Source organism: Schistosoma mansoni, assembly GCF_000237925.1.
Source record: "Schistosoma mansoni, WGS project CABG00000000 data, chromosome 1 unplaced supercontig 0010, strain Puerto Rico, whole genome shotgun sequence".
In the NCBI taxonomy this organism is placed as follows: Eukaryota; Metazoa; Platyhelminthes; class Trematoda; order Strigeidida; family Schistosomatidae; genus Schistosoma; species Schistosoma mansoni.
The window spans coordinates 2,937,375-2,957,990 of NW_017385987.1; the positions used below are offsets into that span (position 1 = coordinate 2,937,375).

At 36.7% G+C, this 20,616-nt stretch overlaps 1 protein-coding gene across 1 annotated transcript; it reads right to left on the reverse strand.

The window, feature by feature from the left end:
• Positions 1 to 9,054: 9,054 nt before the first annotated feature.
• Positions 9,055 to 15,289, reverse strand: Smp_127600 (unnamed protein product; the record flags this gene model as incomplete). The annotated part of the gene is made up of 4 exons (XM_018792019.1): positions 9,055 to 9,958; positions 11,786 to 11,952; positions 12,927 to 13,064; positions 15,158 to 15,289. The coding sequence occupies 4 exons, from the start codon at positions 15,287 to 15,289 to the stop codon at positions 9,055 to 9,057; spliced, it is 1,341 nt and encodes a 446-aa protein (XP_018644922.1).
• Between the last annotated feature and the right edge of the window lie 5,327 nt (positions 15,290 to 20,616).

A 20,616-nucleotide genomic window follows, 5' to 3' on the forward strand; every position in this document is an offset into this window, starting at 1 on the left:
CTACCAAGTAACCCTACATATTCGAGACCACAAGCATTACGCAGATGGCAGGACCTCGTTAGAATAGTACACTTCAAATCCTTCTTAACAGAGGACTTACAGCAAAGTATAGCTGCGCTTATCTAATAAAGTTAGAAACTCTAACAAAGGCTACTTACGTTCCCCTAGTACCTCTAGAGCTTGGAAACCTTTTGCACTCCAAGTGATATATCTAAAACTTAGTTGGAATAATGCAGAGAATACTTTTTATTACTATAAATCTTGAAAATAACGTATTTTCATACTACCAATACCCCGATTTTATATCTTTACTTTTTCCTTGCATTTCCAGCTTTTCAGTCCTCTTGATATCATTAGTGTTACTTCCTTTGAATGTGGTGACGTAAAAAGTGGCCCCTGGATTGACAGATTTATGTTAGACGCAACTTAGTACACGTGTTTTCTACTTGCTTTTACGTTATGTCTCCCAGAAACTTGTTGTGAAGAGTATTCTGTCAAATGAATTTCACAGTTGTGAAGAATAAAATCATTACACAGAATACAACTAAAAGCCTGGTAACTGAAGCTAGTATTTATTTATGCATGATATCAAGATTCTACCAAAAATAAGGCACACATTTTATTTTAAACGTCAGGAAAATAAGTTGGGATTTTGTATAATAATCCCGAATATCATGTAGTAACTTTGGCAGACATGTATTCGTATGTGACCCTAAGTTGATAACTAAACAACTGTTGAAAGATCTTATTTGGATAAATTTTGAAGAACGAAGTATTCAGTTGTCCTATAAGGATAATCATTAAGCAAATATGTAGCGTACCTGTTGAAGTATTGGTACAAACTTCGTAGGTATACCCGCGATAGGCGACTTCAGAACAATTACGTCAGGTAGAGGTAGTTCGCGCAAAGCCCAAAAATTTGTGGGATGACAACTTGACCTTTTTATTCAAAACCTTATCAAAATTACGAGTCATTCATCCACCAAACCTAATCGCTTTTAATTACGTTTTACGAAGTTTAGTAAGCCATAGTAAAAAGCTCTTATGCGTGGACTTCCAAAGGTAACAAAAAGAATATTTTTCTTTCAAACGTTAAGGCAGCAAAATCGTGTTTCATATTTCGACCTAGCTTTACAAAGGTTTTTAAAAGTATATTTTAACATTGATTGAATTGTTTCTCACAGAGACTATGATTTATAGACAAACTTTGGGTGACAATGAGATGGAATTAAGGAACTTTAACCACCCGCTTGTGGGATTCAGTCAGTCAGCTACAATGTAGGACCAGGCACATCTATGCACTGATCCAAGTTGCCATACTTCACTAGCACAACACGATGAACACCGAACTCATAGTAGTTAATTTAGTGGTGGTAATATACAAAAGAAAGATTTATATAAGGATATAGTACACGTCAGTCAGTCAGTCAGTCACAACGTAGAACTTCGTACGTACGTACGTACATCAGTTCGAAATTGCCATACCACATTAGCACAGAGATACAGTTGTCGATTCCAATCACATAGTGGTAGAAGTAGTAAAAGTATAAGCAGTGATCGGAAAGATTAGGGTTTGAAGATGTTATTCAAGGAGTATAATCCAGGGAAATAAATTTGGACAGAGACAAAACATAGAGACATGAAGAATACAGAAGATTAGAATTTGGCAGAACACAAACAGTGGATGCACCTTCGCCATTGCAAACGATTTTGAGCCATGTCATTCAAGGTCTCCAACTATCGATTGTTATCATCTCGCGGATCCCAACCGGGTAGCCTACACCTACCAACATGGCTCAGTTTACTTGCCAATGACTTCACGGATTTGTGCCACGTTTTCGTCTGGCCACCACTGGCTTTCTTCCAACCTACTCCTACACCATAAAACATCGCACGTCGGGGCAGTCGGTGGTTGGGCATACGTAACACATATCCTAGCCATCTCAACTGATGAAGTTTCACTACTTCATCAATCGATTTGCCACCCTTACCTAGTACCTGTTTCCTAACAACTGCATTACTTACCCGGTGGTTCCAGGATATACGCGCAATGTTTCGAAGACACCTATCATCGAATATTAGCAGCCTACGAATATCCTCTACTTTTATCGGCCATGTTTTACCGCCATAAAGTAGGACGGAACAAACTGCTGCGCAGTAAACCCGTCCTTTGCTTGGTAGACGGATATCTCGCCCACGCCATAAACTACGCAAGTTGGCGAAAGCTAGACGAGCCTTCTGTATCCGTGCTAAGATTTCGTCAAACACAGGAAGAAAGACAGATATGAAGCGATTTTAATCTCAAGGTTTAAAAGAAGACAAAGAGTGTATACACTTGCGTCATTGTGATCGATTATGAGCCATGTCACACAGTCTCCAACCATTGGGTACGATAGTCACGTGGACCCCAACCAAGTAGTCTGCATCTATCAATATGGCTCAGACTAGTAGCTTGTGGGATTAGAATCAGTAGTTAAAGTTAGGCGTATATATATATATATATTCGCGGTGAATCTACACCACTTACAAGTGCAACTCAGTAGCGTCATATATAAAAACAAACCGTCAAATTTCATCCTTCTACAACTTATGTTACCCGGTACGGAACTTTTACTCGACGTTTGTCCAGTCCTTTTCATGCATTAATTTTTCAACTATACATGTTCACCCAACTGGTACAGCGTCTCAACACTACAGAACATTTCTATTGTAATCATTTGATGAACATGTGCATACTTCATATAAGTGGATTATTTGTCTATAAGAGTTGATAAAACTTGTCACAAAAAATGGCTAAGGAAATACATTTTTTCGAGGATTACTTGATACAGACTATTCACAAAAATACTTCAGTATTTTTCAGTGAGAGATGGAAGGTAATGTGGAATTTATGATATTTGAACCACATTTCTCCTTTAATATTTGTAAGTTTGTTATAAGGCAGTAATATGTGAAGAGTAAGTACACAAACATAAGTTTTAACGGGAGAAAAAGTGCGAGTGTAACTGTTGTGATGTACTATTTACCATGAAAATTAGTATTACAGAACCTTAAACGAACCTACTGATATTTATTATGAAAATGTAAGTCCGAATAAGAACTAGTGCCATCGAGATCGCACAGGTGTTTGTCATTTGAGTCTATGAAAAAACAGCCAGTGTGCTTGTTAATACTACATATAATGCAAAGAGTCAGGATAACGCATACGAAACACAAAGAGAATGATTCCTTGAAAACTCACTGGTAATCGCGGGGACAACCAACGCAACTCACAAACTAAGCGCCCTGACTGACATATTAGGTTAGGTCTTATCGATATATTACAACAAACATAAAACTTTTATTCGTGTTTTGTTCATCAGCCAAAATATTCGTCTAAGCATTCTTCACGCGTCTTACTTTGTTCTATAGCACTGAGTGAAATTCTACCATCTTGAAATTCATACTCTTTTGTAATGGGAAGAAAGTCGTTTCATAACAATTCGACACAGATTCACACCATTTCAGTTACATTTGACTCTTTCATCCGAAGACTCAAAGTCACGTTTCATCGACAGATCGCATGAAGACCAGATGTGAAATACTTTTAGTACTCGAGATTGTCATATTTGAAGACACGTTTCGATACTAACATGCTCACTTACGCCTCCTAACCCTCGTGGAGGAGTATAGACCACTCACCAGCATTCTCCATCGAACTCTGACTCGAGCGATCCTTTCCGGTTGCTATTTCTCCTTTTCATGTCTACTTCCAATCCCCAACGTAGTGTGTTCTTTGGTCTTCCTCTTCTCCGTTCCCCTTCAGGATCCCAAGTCAGGGCTTGCCTCTGGGTGCAGTTTGATGATTTCCTTAATGTATGTACCACCCACCACCTCCAACGTCTCCCTTAATTTCCTCTTCATTTGGAAGTTGGTTTGTTCTCTCCAACAGTAGACTGTTGCTGATGGTATCCAGTCGATAGACATTGGGTATCTTGAGTAGACAATTGTTTATAGATACTTGTGATTTTTTATGATAGTTGTGGAAGCTCTCTAAGTTTCTGCTCCGTAAAGTAAAACTATTTTGACGTTCTCATTGAAGATTCTGACTTTGATATTTGTTGACGGTTGTTTTTTGAGTTCCATATATTGTTCAACTATAGGAATGCTGCCCTTGCTTTGCCGATCCTTACATTTACATCTCGATCGGATCCTCCTTGTTCATCGATGATGCTGCCTGGTTATGTACGTGAAAGTTTCCACCTCTCCCAGAGTTTCTTCAAGTGTGATTGGGTTGGTGTTCTCCGTGTTGTGTTTGAGGATCTTGCTTTGTTATTTATGTATATCGAGGCATACTGATGCAGAGGCTGTTGCTACACTAGTTGTCTTCATCTGCATTTATTCGTGTATATGGGATAGAAGGTTCAGGTCATCTGTGAAGTCCGAATCGTCTATTTGCATGCAAGCTGTCCATTAAATTCTGTGCTTCCCTCAGATACGGAGGTCTTCATAATCCGGAAGAAAGGGAAAGGGTGAGAGTAAGCAGTCTTTTTTGACCCCGGTCCTCACTTGAAATGCATATGTTAACTGTCCTCCAAGCATGACTCTGCAGTGTAGTCCGTCGTATTAATTTTTTAAAGTATTTACGATTTTTTCAGCTATCGAAGAGGTTTTCATAATGTTCTCCTATCTCCCTTGTCGAACGCCTCATAGTCAATGAAATTGATGTATACGGACGAGTCCTATTCAATTGTTTGTTCAACGATGTTCCGTAGTGTCTTCAGTGCGGCTGTGCACGACCGATCCTTACGAAATCCAGCACATTGATCTCGAATCTGAAAGTCTGCTGAATTTTCCATCTGGTTCAGCAACACTCTGTTGAAAACCTTTTCTGGTACCGATGGTAGTATTTTTCCAATAAAGTTCTCACATCTTCTCGTATCTCCTTTCTTTGATACCTTGATGATATCATGAAGATACGACTAGCATTCTAATTTTACAACTACCTACCAGTAACACCTTCTATGTACGAAGCGTTCCCAAACTAATCGAAATCAGAAGTCAGATGCGAAGAGGTAGGAAAGATATATATGATCCGTTGTCAATATATCGCGAAGCGTTTACTCTAAGCTGGCTAGTGAATGTAGGAGCAGTGTCCCACGCTGGGTCGAAACGTGATCTGGTACAGATGCATGACCGAAAGCCTTCAGTTAAACAAGTCCACTTTAACAACGTGGTCAGCATCCGATGTCGAACACTTAATGAGCTATTGATTTTGGGGAATTATTTACAGCTACAAGGTATTCTTCTTTCCAGTCTGTCGGTACTTGTTCTTCTTCCCAATTAGAACATGGAGCATGTTTGCAGTTATCTCTATGTCTGACTTCAGTGCTTCAGCTGGTATATTGTCAGATCCTGCTGCTTTCCCACTCTTCATTTGTCTGATAACCGACCATCCTGATTTCTTCGATCGTTGATGGAGTGACATCCGTTGGGAGGTTTGTGTGTGCTCCTTCGATATTCGATGGGTTCAGTGTAGCTGGCCGGTTCAAGAGATCCTCGAGATGGTGTACCCGTCTGTTCCTCTGTTCTTGGATCTCAGTGATTGACTGGCCCACTTTGTCCTTGACCGATCTCTTCGGTTTGCTACATTTCCCTGTCAGTTTCTTTGTTGTGTCATGTAGTTGTTACATATTACATTCTCTTACATCATTTTCCGCTGTCGCTACTAGTTCTTCCACATATTTCTACTTGTCAACTCTAATGCTCTTCTTCATTTGCTCCTTTGAATTCAGATTGTGCCTGAACTTTCTCTGCTCTTGTTCAAATGGCTGTGGACGGAATAGAAGATTTCGCCTAACAAGCTTCCGTGTCTAGTAGCAGTGGATCACCAATACCTCCAGGCAGGAACTTATGTAATATTAACGATAACAGGAGAAAAGAAATTAGTAAATCATAATAATATGTTATCCTTAGTCCTTAAGAATAGGTCAAGTTTCCTCTTAAAGGACTCGAGGAAAATCGCTTGGACTAGCTCAGTTGGCTGCGTATTCCAGCATTTAACAATTCTTAAGGAGTAGAAGTTGTGTCTAAATTCCGTTCTGCTATGTTGAGTCTCCAGTTTCTGGGTGTTACCATTTAGTTAATTGTTGTGACGAAGCTTAATTAAATGTTTAAGTGGATGAACAGAAGTGTTTAGGATACTGTAAGTCATAAGCAGGTCACATCTAAGACGCCTGTACTCTAGTGGGTAAAGCTTAAGTGATTGGAGGCGCTCTTCATAAGGCTTGATATCTATTCCTCATGTTGATGCTTCTTTCAGCCCAGAACCTGCTGACACACTGAAATCATTACTTTTTCGATACCTTTCCAATTGTTCTCCATGGTAGTTTCCTCTTCTTCGAGTGGTTTTCGTAAGGCTTGGAATCTGTTGTTGAGAGTTATATTGAGTTCGTTGAGTTTGTCAGAATGTAGAAAGCTGTATTGAACCTTCTAAATGCTGTTTCTCCAGTTGTCCAGTGTTCCTTTAGCACCAGTTTCCTCTTGGCCACAACTAGGTGGTGATCGGAAGCTATGTCAGTGTTATATTGTGTGAGAATGCATGTACATGCCGTGTTCAATTTATGAGGTGACGTTTGCCGTCAATCAGAGATGAGTGAATTATCGATCGGATCCAATGATACACAATATCCGTATGAGCAGTCTTGAGTACTTATCAGTCCTGCTTTCTGCCTAGCCCAACCAGTTAAGTCCAGAAAATCAATAATAGTCTCTGCAATATGAATCATCATTCCCAAACATACTGGGTTTATATACCAAACAAACTGACCACCATAAAATAGAAAATAACATTCGTACAAGATTTGGCCAAATGTGGCTGTGAATATAGGGAACAGTAATCAATAGACTGGGGATAACTCAAGAATGGTAAATCGTATAATAATAGCCTATGGGTCAAAATAAAACTTATAATAAGAGGGACACGAATATGAATAGTTTAGTTACTTAGCAATTACACAATAGGAAATATACATATCACACTAGTTCATAAATAGTTCCCAAAGTTAACATTCATAAATCTCCACGGGATATAACAGTCAGCTCCTCTTCTGAGTCTCACATCTTCTATTGTCCTTCTAAATTTCCTACTGATGCAAATATGATCTATCTGGTTCTCCGTGGTGTGATACATTGAGATCCATGTAACTTTGTGTATGCGTTTGCGTGGAAATATTGCGTCGCCTATAACCAGTTTGTTGAATGCACATAGATTTGTAAATTTGTCACCATTCTCGTTCATTTCTCCCAGTCAGTCGCTGAATAACATTCATTATGATCGTTTGTTTTGAAGAGTGCTTAGATGATTTTGGATATATATATATATAATTTCACATATAGCATAACGAGAACAAAAAATATTGCTTGTTAAGGACCATGGAAACTAATAAATTTTTCCACTATTATTCACAACAAAACTAGAATAAACATATGACCGTCTAATACGAAGCTACATCGTGATCCCAAATAAAGTAAGTAATGGTATCGAATATATAATACGTAATGTAAGTTCCAAGACCTACACAAAACGCATCTGTAAATACACCAGGAACTGGAAACAATAAAAGACCATAAATACACATTATCGCTAACTCACAAATCATGAATAATTTCTTCATTTATGGATAAAAATAACAATGCTTGCATTACAATGAGGTCTGATGAAGCTCTTGCTGGATACGCTACTCGCTTTGTCTTAATATAGGATTTGAAATTTCGATTCTGTCCAGACAATGGATTATCCTCTACAGAATAAGTTGTTGGCTTGTGGAGACTCAAAAAACAGGTCTGGTAATAGTACCTTTATAGGGATTGAGACAGTGAAAGATAATAAGAGCAGATAAGGGTTTATCGAAACCCAAATATATCGAGTACAGGTTTGAGGGACGAACGGTAATGAGAACCGAGAATTAGACTAGGCTAAAGGCTTATAGGCGGATAAATAGTTAACGTAACCCTGGTAGACTTCCAGTCATGTCACCTAACGTCTAGAACAGAAAATGACTACCGCCCTACGCTAACAACCAAGAGGTCTCTGAACGTCTCTCGACTACCAATGTATTGAGCAGTATCGTGAATTTTCAGACAATATCTCACAGCTGTAAGGTAATGCAAAGTGCACCGTTGTATATTAAAATCTTGCTTCGATTAACTAATGGACATCAGACATATGGAGTGTCGGAAAATCCAGTGCTTCTGGTATTAACTTTACTCAATAATGAGAGATACGTGCAAACATCATTGACTACTAAAGAGTGATGCAGTTGGTAGATATAATCCAAGTAGTAATACTCATAAAAACCCTTGTTGATAGCTAAAAATCATACGCATGTTTAATTTTTATTTAATCAAAAAATGTACATTAGTAATCATTTCCAGTATAAATATGATACCTATAATGAACTATATTTATTCATATACCTGTCAAATGATAAACACAAAAAAGCATACTTATCTGAGGAAAATACAACGATTATACATATGTAAATATGTAGTAAACGAATGAGGGGAATCTAAAATACTAACCATACGGAGTTCTTAATAAAGAAAGCATGGATATATAAGCGTACGAAAAACTCACACAATGCAACATAAAAAAATACAAATTTATAGAGGAGTTATAGAATTGCTGTAACTAATACTATTGCTAATAATCGTAATGGAAACACAATCGTTGTATTTGAATATTGCAGAATGTTGAATATACAGAAAGGACTAGAATGACTATATATATATATATATATATATATATATATATACGGAGAATTTGATTAAGAGACTTTAAAAGTTTAACATCCACATGGGAAGAATGAAAATATCAATATTAGCATGTTAAGAAAACAGTATAAAATCAAAATAAAACTGATTAAAAATCGAAATAGTTTTAGTGATAAAGGAAAATAAATAAATGCACACAAATACAAAATAACCAGATTTTTAATAGAAAATTCCTCACTATAAGCGTTAATAACAATAGCACAAATAATATTAAAAGCAAATATATTAGACCTTAGCTAATCAGTATAATCCAGAATCACGTAATAAGGAATAAGCTACATCACCACCCATAAGAGATCGTATAAACTCTGTTCTCATACGAGAATCAGTTACGTTATTGGGATCTACACCTGGTGCTTCATTTAAGGAACAAGGTGGGTTAAAATTCCGAACACAAGCTGACGTTTGAATAGGCTTACAGGAGGAGTTGATCAAAAACTTCGTGCAAGGAACTGTCTCTTTTTGGTAATTCAATGATGATAATAATAAGGGATGAAATTGGTTAGAAGGCTCTTGATTTTTGAAAGAGTACTTTGTCTTTGACTGTTTCGACTGATAAGTAAATTCTTTTAATTTTGGAAAAGTCGGGGGAGTAGAATTTACAAAATCAGTTTCTTCATCCAGGTGGATTGGGACCAACGATTCATCGGAAATTACATTATTGGAAGACTGATAATTCATATCAACAGGAACTGTTACATGATCAGGCATAAGATCAAACTTTGGGTTAGACAAGTTAATTTGATGGTTAGTTGCCTGATTTCGACTTAAAAAAGGAGTTTTAATGAACATTTTTTGATGATTACCGTCTTTGTAACACTTAACTTCCGTTGATTCCTGAATAATATGCTTTTGTCTTTCTTTTTTATTGCACAATACTTCTGATTTTGTGAAAGAGGGTAAGTCAAAAAGAAATCCTCTATTTAATAATGTTTTGTCCGATGTACATATTTCCAAATTAGTAGGTAAAATTCGGAAGTTGCGTGCTCTTTCAGGAGTTAAGCGTTTGCGTTTAACAGCTTGATTTGCAACTCCAGCACTCTCCCCAACGGTTAACAAGTCGAAATAATATCTGGCATATACTCCAAATGGTACATTGATATTAAACTGTAACAGTCTTAATGTATGTCGCTCCAAAGCATTCCTGTTTTTAAATATTTAAATGAAATGATTTTAGTCGCATGGAATTTCGAAATCAGTACATAAAAATATACAATCTCGGACATTTAAAGTAATGAAAACTACGACCTTCGGAAAAAGTGACCTCATAGGACTCTGGATAGTTTATTCTTAAGAATATGCGTGTTTATTAATGCATATTTTTTAGTCCTTGTAGTTCACTTCGTGTAGAATAATTTTATAACAAGGTTCAGCATCTTTCAAGACAGTATAAGTTCTCCAGAAAAGACAGGTTTTCACATTTTTGTGCTCGGATATGAATGTGTCAGTTAGAGGATTGTTTTAGTATCAACGTCTCATCTGCATCAGTGTCTGTGAAATCTACCCTCAAACTTTACGGCCATGTACTACTCTTTAAGTTCCATTAGGTGTATATATATATATAAATATCAATTAATATATACAGTGGAAAAAAATAGAAAGGTTTAGTGAAATTTGATACAATATCATGTTGTTATTAACATACGTTGCCTCTGAGCTATTCAGGTTGTGATTGACTTCCTTTAGGGTTGAAATATTTAAACTAATTGGTTGTTGATAAGTAGTCAATTCCATATTTGTCTAGTCTGTGTTGATAAGATTATATAAATACCGTTACCATATAACCACTACTTTAAGTAGCTCGACACCCCAAGGATTAAATGTTGTTATCTAGTGGTTGAATGTTTAATTACAACGCCTCTTAAAGAAATACTGCAAGATATAGTGTTCAAAGTATCAGTCTTTTCTAGTATTCCAACACCTCTTGCTGACAAATAAGAACTAGCTTGAAATCTATATTAAGGGCTTCCTATGGATTTTCTTCAATCTCTTATCATACTAATGCACTGAAACTATTATTTGCTGCGATGTTTACACGAACATATATATGTTCATACAGTGATGTATAAGACAATAGACTTTCAAACAAAAAAATCTGCTTTGCCATTGAAGATGACTTTTTAATCCTGACTGGAATAAACCAAAATAGACAAAGGGAAATGAATAAAAATAAACCAGATTAGCATGATGAGTTTGGTACATCCAGATTAAACTACACTAAGAGAATATGTGAGAATCTGTATTCCAAAAACATGTTTTTTAATTCTCAAGTGTATCTACATATTCAGTTTTTAGTCTTAACGCTAAACAATTACAATGTTATGACTATCAGGAGAGACTAAGTGGTCACTTAGTGATTGAAGCGCTCTATTTTCCATCGCTAGGTAGCAGGTACTAACAAAGCTACACCTACTTCATTTTAAGTAGCCGAGTAATATCACTAACCTTCACATAATAAGTGTGAATCAATAAATAAAATATATTTGTAATATCCCAATAAGTAGAAAACCTAATTTTCCTACTCATTGGGATATTACAAATATATTAGTTTATTTATAACAATCCACCCAATGCTCAATTTATTCAAAATTATCAAGTCAAACCTTGGTAATGATACTTATATAGCGTGAATCAATGCTGTGAACATAAATCTGTATTCGGCAAGTTACCTTAAACGTAATAATTAATTCTAGCTAAAGTTAATATACTGTCACATAAATATAATTTAACACGAAGGCATATATAGACAAAGACGACGATGACAAGTAAAGGTTCATTATAAAGGCATTTGGAATATTAATAAAATCCTTGACAAAAATTATAATACATTTGATACTGAAGGGAAAGATTTTAAAATTTCAAAACTGTGGGATTTTAGGAGATAGTTGAAATCCATAGGACATTTTTTCAAGAACAGTGGGATTTAGAACTATTAATTTAATATGATCACCTTCCTTATTAATGAACTTACAAATCCTCAACATGAATATCCCGGAGAATTTGGCAATAATCAATATTCCATACAGCTTGATCATCTAAAACTTTGCTAGCAAGAAGAACACAAGCTAAAAGTTGACGACGCCATGTCCATGATGTCATAGCCACTTCGGCTCCAAGTATAAGTCGTTCAAGAAATATCTAATTAAACAAAAAGTAAAAAGGGTTATAACAGTCACAAAGCTGAGGTTTTAATTTTCAAATTTAAATAATGTCAATTGTTATATTTTAACTATCCAAACAGTCATGGTGTAAATGATAGAAATAAATGAACTGATGAAATTCAGTAAATCATTCCGAAAGTATAAACTAAAAGACAATAAACGATTTGCGACAAAATATTCTAGAACAGAGTGCATGTTTACGAATATATAAAGAAACTTGAACCAAAAACAGTTAAAAGAAATAAAAAGAATGTTATATCTTGAAGCCAAGTAAGAACCTTAATCCCATTTTTACCTGGATAGTTGTTAATGACTGGTGCCTTACATCTGAAGCAAATGAAGTGAAAAAGATAACGATCATAATGTCAACCTTTATAAAAAACCAGAAATACTCAAGATCTTAGTGAAGAAACTAGGTACTAATTTATGAAATTCCGGATCATACTAAGCTATAATAAAACTAGACGAAAGCAATGAATTTGTAATTACACACTTTACTCATAGTAACAATTTAAACTTACTATTTAACATCCTTTCATCAAGTGCTTGAGTCTGAAGTAATTAGTACTTAAGAAACGATAGGTGGTACATGCTCCTAAATCAAATATGATGTCACACTTGGATAGACTTTGAAATTATTTAGAGTTTACTGGAACTTTCAGTACATTATAAAAAGTAAGAAAAGCTGTACAGAAAACTAATTATTTATATATAGACAAACGAACGACGAGTGGGTATTCAACTACGAATAAAAGTGCTAAAAAGTTAACTTCTGTAAGTTGATACTGATCCTATTTAAAACCCAGTGAAAGATTTGAGATCGTAAAATCGATCTATGGGACTTCGATACCATCCGAAATATTAGGTCTGATGAAAGCCGAAATCTTCATGAAAGAATAAATGTACGTTTACTATGTAGAAAGTGTTTCCGAAGTGAAAGCAGTCACTTACAAGGGCTACAATAGCACATTCGGGTCCCAATAGGGCTGTACTGAAAAGACGACGCAGAAACTGTCGGATATGACAGGCTGTTGAAGATTTCCAATCATTTATAGTGCTGGTATTTGCATCTCCGTCATGCACGAGGTGCTAAACAAAAAGAAAACAGTTATTAATGTATAATAAGATAGGTGCAAGAGTGATAATATGCATGAATTTTACATTATGTTAAGATAATTGAACTATTTACAGAGATGAGTAGACTTTTTAACGTAACTAATGGTTTTAAATATTCTTCTCTCCCTACGGTATACAGCGATCGTACGTTAATAAGGTAATGAAACTGGTTGACCGAGTTTATAATACCGCTCGGTTGGATACTCAACCTTCTTTAACACTAAGGTGTACCTGAGAAAATCGACATCATACGGAATTCATACGACGGACTACATTGCAAAATCATGTATAGAGGATAGTTGACAGATGCATTTCAAGTGAGGACCGGGGTCAAAAAAGACTGCTTACTCTCACCCTTTCCCTTTCTTCCGGATTATGAAGACCTCCGTATCTGAGGGAAGCACAGAATTTAATGGACAGCTTGCATGCAAATAGACGATTCGGACTTCACAGATGACCTGAACCTTCTATCCCATATACACGAATAAATGCAGATGAAGACAACTAGTGTAGCAACAGCCTCTGCATCAGTATGCCTCGATATACATAAATAACAAAGCAAGATCCTCAAACACAACACGGAGAACACCAACCCAATCACACTTGAAGAAACTCTGGGAGAGGTGGAAACTTTCACGTACATAACCAGGCAGCATCATCGATGAACAAGGAGGATCCGATCGAGATGTAAATGTAAGGATCGGCAAAGCAAGGGCAGCATTCATATAGTTGGACAACATATGGAACTCAAAAAACAACCGTCAACAAATATCAAAGTCAGAATCTTCAATGGGAACGTCAAAATAGTTTCACTTTACGGAGCGGAAACTTAGAGAGCTTCCACAACTATCATAAAAAATCACAAGTATCTATAAACAATTGTCTACTCAAGATACCCAATGTCTATCGACTGGATACCATCAGCAACAGTCTACTGTTGGAGAGAACAAACCAACTTCCAAATGAAGAGGAAATTAAGGGAGACGTTGGAGGTGGTGGGTGGTACATACATTAAGGAAATCATCAAACTGCACCCAGAGGCAAGCCCTGACTTGGGATCCTGAAGGGGAACGGAGAAGAGGAAGACCAAAGAACACACTACGTTGGGGATTGGAAGTAGACATGAAAAGGAGAAATAGCAACCGGAAAGGATCGCTCGAGTCAGAGTTCGATGGAGAATGCTGGTGAGTGGTCTATGCTCCTCCACGGTGGTTGACAGACGTAAGACTGGATACTCAAACGGTTCACGATAAAGAAACTAGATCACGTTATATCAGCTACACGATTCACGACCAAGAATAGAGAATTAAATATGATACTAGACAATACTTTATTCCATACAATTAAAAGCAGTCACTCTCAGCAGAATGGAAATCAACAACAGGGGAGGGAATCACATATTTAATAGACAAATTGCCCGCTTGTTTATCCTCACTGCCACACACTGAGTTTTCATACATGCGAAATAGTGATTGGATGTATTAACGTGTACTGCTTTTAGGTTCCAATGATTGTTGGATTAAATATAATTTATTTAATTTCCTTTCTTTTGGTTATTTTAGCTATACATTTTTGTGGTAGGTAATGGTGTCTGGCTCTCCTGTTAAACGGGATTAAGCTGTACTATTTGGGTTGTCATGTGAAAGTCTGGATGGTGTTTGGTTCTCCTAAAAACCAATCTAAAATTACCTTGGCCCACAAGAGTATATTATACAACTATGAATGGCGAAATTCAGAATGCAAATTTGGTTTTAATTAGAACTCGTCAAATAAACGCATCTCCATTACACTATTCATATTTTCGTGGAGGGTGGAGTAGCCGATTGGTGGTTAAGCTGTCCGACTTTAAACTACTGGCACACAGGTTCAAGTTTAGTTCCACCAATTTCAATTGGGACAGCTGAGTAGTACCACTAGCTCTCAAACTATTTATTTATTTTAACACATAAACATTGGTACAGAGGGGCACCAGATATATATGCGCCACACAAAACAATGAGAATGGGGAGAGAGAAAAGAGGGTAAGGTACTTTGAAATAATGCACAGACAGACCTCTTAGACATACCTCAATGGGGTAGACTCGTTCATCGAAATTTTTATATACCTCTTCATACATATCCTGCGGGAAGTCAGGATATGAATTTACACCCGGTTTATGTAACAGCTTTGAAAAGTGTTTGTTGAGATCACTGCACATAAGAAGTTGAATAGCCACTGACACACTCCATACAATATCATTCACATCAGGACGAGCCAGATAGCCATCTCCAACATATATAGTACTGCAAGAACTCCACCGTTTAATAGAAAAGACTGTAGGAGCCTCTTTCCTAGACATGGGCTGATGTCGCGTAAACCATAAATAAATTTACAACATACCGTCAGGTCCCTGGAAAATTCTACTACTAGGTCTTAGTGTAAAAAACATTTCACTTACTCTGAGATTTAGGTGTAATGCCGGAAAGAAACAGTGTATGTTGTGAGGCATTAAGTGATGGGTCAAACTCAACATCTATGGTGCATTAATATAATAAATGTGACCCATAGGCCACAAACCTTCTGGTTCCCGCTCACTTATGTGTTGTGTTAAATTATATGCAACGGAAGGTTTCTCAGGTACACTAATAAGTGTACAACTGACCCAGGGTTCACGATTTCCAATTTTTAATCCATTATCCTCTTCGGAAAAATCAGCACCATTATTCTGGTGACCAAAAACTCGAGGTAATGAGTGATCCTTGCAATCTTCTTCACCTTCATCACGAAATTCTATCCATGTTTGGCGACAACAAGCTAACCGGTTGCCCATGAATAGAAGGCCTGTAACATAGTCCTAGGCGTAGCGTACTTATCCTAAACCCGCTCACTACATATCAAAATTCCAACCCTTTGGGAAGCAATAATCAACTATTTATCCATTTCAATAGCATATACTTGGTTACGATGACTTATCATTCCTTCTACATACCATCTAAAAATAATGGTAAAAACGTCGAGAAATAATAGAAGTGTATTCACTAGATGTTGTATACTCGTATTTTCTGAATGTTATTTAAGACTGCAATTAGTCAGTATCTTGTTGGCATAGGTGCATCCTGTGCAGACTTCCTCGATATTGTCCTACCTAGCAATGGGAAGATACAAGCAAACAACACAAAGTGAATATAACTTCGCTCCATCGCATAAGCAGGTGGCTACCAGGACTCAGTAGCTAAGTGGATAACTCAGTGGCGTTTGAAGCTAACGGTACTGGGTTCGAGTCTCAGAAAGAACATCAACCCTGAGATTCAGGTACATTCAGGTGACGAGTCCCGAATAAGACGAAACGCTCATCCTAAATCCCACTGCTAGACACTATCCATCTATGCTTAATAGTAGACGTGGTTTAGAAGTGGTATCGACAGTGCCATTCATCAGCCTTATCAGATCCATGATATATATCTAGCGTAATTACGTGAAAATCAACAAAATACATTGTCAGTGACCTCTACTGTGGTAAATCCTACAGTCTGTAGATTCTACCATCTGGAAAATTCTTACGTGTATATCTTGTTTCACTTAGTTTCCTAACATTAAGTGATGCAATGGGATTATAGTCTAGTTCGGTATAGGTACATTTATCCAGACTGTTATAATAATAGACTCAATATCAAAGTTGTAGATTTATCATAGTGTGACTACCTTATCTATGTGACCTTACGTGGAAGTCATATCATTGTATATAGTGGCTCGTCCTATCGTGACAATCAACGATGTGATGTTTAACACTTCAGAAAGACACGTTTAGGCTGGAGATGGAATAGTACATCTAATACGACAAGGAATGAGTCTCAGAGTGACTAAGCCTGCATGGCTGAGCTATGCCATTTTGATTCTGTGTTCCCGCATTCACCATACCCGATTTTCTCTGTGGTGTTAGATGTTGAGTGTGAGTCATATCAGTTATAGTATGTTCGGTTCCGAAGATCATACAGTTGAAAAGCAGTTGTACTACAATGCCCTCGTAAGTGTAGTTTGGCCACGAAGCACTATTATTCAGCTGAGGTGGAATGGAGTATGAATGGTATGTCAGATCCTAATCTTATTATCTCTAGTCCTTTTTCAGTGCCTACGTTGGAGGTTTGATGCCATCAAGTTACCTGGATTACGAAAGCATAAGCGAAGGGTTTTTCTTAAGATCTGTGTCTGGACAGTAGTGTTACGTCCAATTATGAGTTTTTGCCCGTTCCAACTATTGAAGTACTGGCTGTCGATATTCACAAATCACGAACCCAAGTAGGCAAGAGAACCAAAACTCCAAATTAGATACCAAGTTTATTCACAATTCACAAATAATCGACCAAAGTCGTTCTAACAACAATAATTATAACAATTACAAAACAAACCTTCAATTTTGTAGGTTCCCGGAGCAAAACTCCCAAATACCAAACCAATGACAAAAGAAACCAAAATGTCCGAAAAGAATGATATAAACAAACAAGTCCAAAGGTTAAGTAAAACAAACACATCCAAAAACACACTAAAATTGATGTACAGTAAAAAGGTTTTAATCAGCCAAATGTCTTCAGTTCTCCCGTAACAGGTAGGAGAGCGTTCTTAATTATGTAGATTTCAATATTCGTGGCAGTTAACGAGGATAAACACTTAAATTAATCCCCTTTTAATATTGTCAGAACTAAGCTTAGCGTCTAGCTCTTCCTTTCTAAAGCTATATAAAAGATCTTGGGTCTCCATTAATTTCATCAAACAAGAATGATCATTCGAAAAAACAAACTCGGAGAGCTATTAGATTTGGTTATGACCTCCCAGTTAAAATCAAGGTCGAACCCCGCGGTCAATGCTAAATTCGGAAAATCCTGTCATGGCATCTAGATACTGTGGCTACTTTGGTGTCACCACGGAGTCAAGACAATCTTACTAAATAAGTGTTTTTTGTGAAAAAAGACAAAGAGAGCTGCATAATTTATTTACAACCGTATTAGTACAAAAATACCACAGGTGATCAGAGTTTGAAAATTCCTTCACACGTAACAACTTTATAATCAAAGTATACCAACTCATTCAAATCAGGACTCAGAAATGAAGGGTTTAGAATTAAATTTGGAAAGCTATCATTATGTTGAGCTTTTGGTCTAAGCTGATTAATAGTTGTAAAGGATAATTAGCACGATGTGCCCACTCGTGATCTGGTGCAGATATGTGACCGATCGCCTTCAGCTAGAGTGTGTCCAGTAAAATTAATTAGGTCAGCATCAATGTCAAAGACTTACAGAACCATTTATTTTGAGGATTTATTTATCGCTACAGGTCAGTCCGTGATGTGCTACTGGAAAATGCAACTGAATACTATGAGTTAGTTGATAATGTTGCTTACGAGGTTCGGTAAACTTCAATGTTGTCTAGATGTCATCTAATATGAAAACGTTAAGGCTCGGCGAATGACTTGGCCGTGAATCAGTGACATTCCACTAGTCCTAGAAATTAAGGACTTGACTTGTGGCGGGCGAAAGGGGTAAACATAGAGATGTCACAGAAATTAATTGCGTGGCAACACTATTTTTCGAAGTACTTTTCTAATTGAGGATCCCAAATCCGGCGGAACAACAACTTAGTAACGAAGAATTTCGAAGATATATTTAAAATATTGTCGAAATGCTGAAAACCATTTGATCTAAGCTCATTAGCTGTTGTGAGGGATGCGTAGCTCGGCTTACCCAATGAGAATCTGGTACGTGTGTGTGACCAAGTGTCTTCAGTTTGGGTGTATTCAATAAAACTAATGTGTAACGACCCGGATTCCAATATTCGGTTTAAACGCAGAACTAACAAATCAAAATTTATTGGATTGCATCAGACCACATTCTTCTCTATGGCATGAAAGGCGTTTTTGAGTTACTTGCATTAAATTATATCGAAACACAAACTACCTGCTCAATTTAAGCGGTTCTAATTTAAGAGAACAAATTATATCAAAAATACAAAGTACCTCAAACGGTACAGCCTGTGCTACATAGTCTAGGGTTTCTCTAATACAAATTAGCGTACTAAACAACAATAGGAATAGGTAATACAAAGGAATTCAATACCTGGAAGCAATTTCGAGACGACCAGCCGACTGAGCTTGTTATCATATCCTCATTATGAATGATCGGATTAAACATATGAACTAGTATTGAGGTTCGGGACACAAGTGGTATTTCGCTAGTTAAAATCCCAATTTTTCGACACTTTGCTGGGAAAATAAGGAGAATAATGGTTATATTACTTCCATTTTGCATTTCATTAAAAGAACTCTCATAACTGTCACCGTAGGAATATCGCCGTTCTTATAGAGAATGAAATACAGTGCAGTTAACTATCTTCGACTCCCAAAACAGAAATAGTGAACGAACGATGACACTGGAATCCGTTTATTCAGCAATAACAACAAGTTCGTTCACTGATACAACAGTACTGGCAATATGTAAATTACAACTGTCTAAATAAAACAACAAGAATAAATGTTTTGATACTTTCGTTGAATATTCTCGCCGAATCTGGATTTCAACCACGATCTACAGATTGGATACGATACAACGACGAACAGTTATAGTGTGGTGATAGTAGTACCAGAAAACGAAATGTTAGCACGAGCAAACAAGATAAATGGTTCAACTCCTCATCTCCTTTGACACATATCTGTTTGAAAGAAGCTAGAAAACTATCATTCGTCTTTGATATTCAGAAAGTGTAATCTACAGAAATGTAGTTCACTTTAATAAAGTTCAAGACAAAGCATAGATCGTTCGTCTCAGCTATCACGTAACCAGTTTGTAAAGAATGAACGTCCATTTAAAATAAATAGTTTCATAATTATAAAAGTTTGAAGCTGAAAGCCTTTGATGTTTTGCAGTATTTGAATTATAGTATAAACTAGTAATCCCAGAAACAACGCAATTTAGTCAAGAAATATTAGATGAGCACGAACGAATGTATTGTATTTGGAATTCAAAACCAAAACAGTCATCAATACAAAGGAATAATTGATTCAAATAAACACCACATCCGCCACAGCTTAAATGAGCATTCAGATTTCTGAGGTCTGTCGTACCTCTTCTCCTGAGGTTCATCACGTGTCTGCCCGATTGTGTAATAGACGTAGACTCTGTATGATCTAGAATACACTCACTAGTATTAGAATTAACGACCGAAATTTGAACAGACTCACCTGATTCTTGGAATTGTATATAATCATCATGTCGGTTGTGTAGTGAAACCACTGATATTTAGAATTAGCATCATGGACTTTCCAACACTATCCTTCCCCACGAAATAATGTTGGGTCCTTACGTCGCAATGTTATAACCAATATGACGTTCCCAATTTGCATTATCTTCTCAAATCTCATGCTTCGATTATTATATGTGAGTATCTGGAGGTAAACACTGACACGTAGATTGAGACATTCCATCATGTGACTTTGACTTGCATAAAAATCATGATACATATTCTTTTTGTTATTCATATTAGAATACACAGATAAAT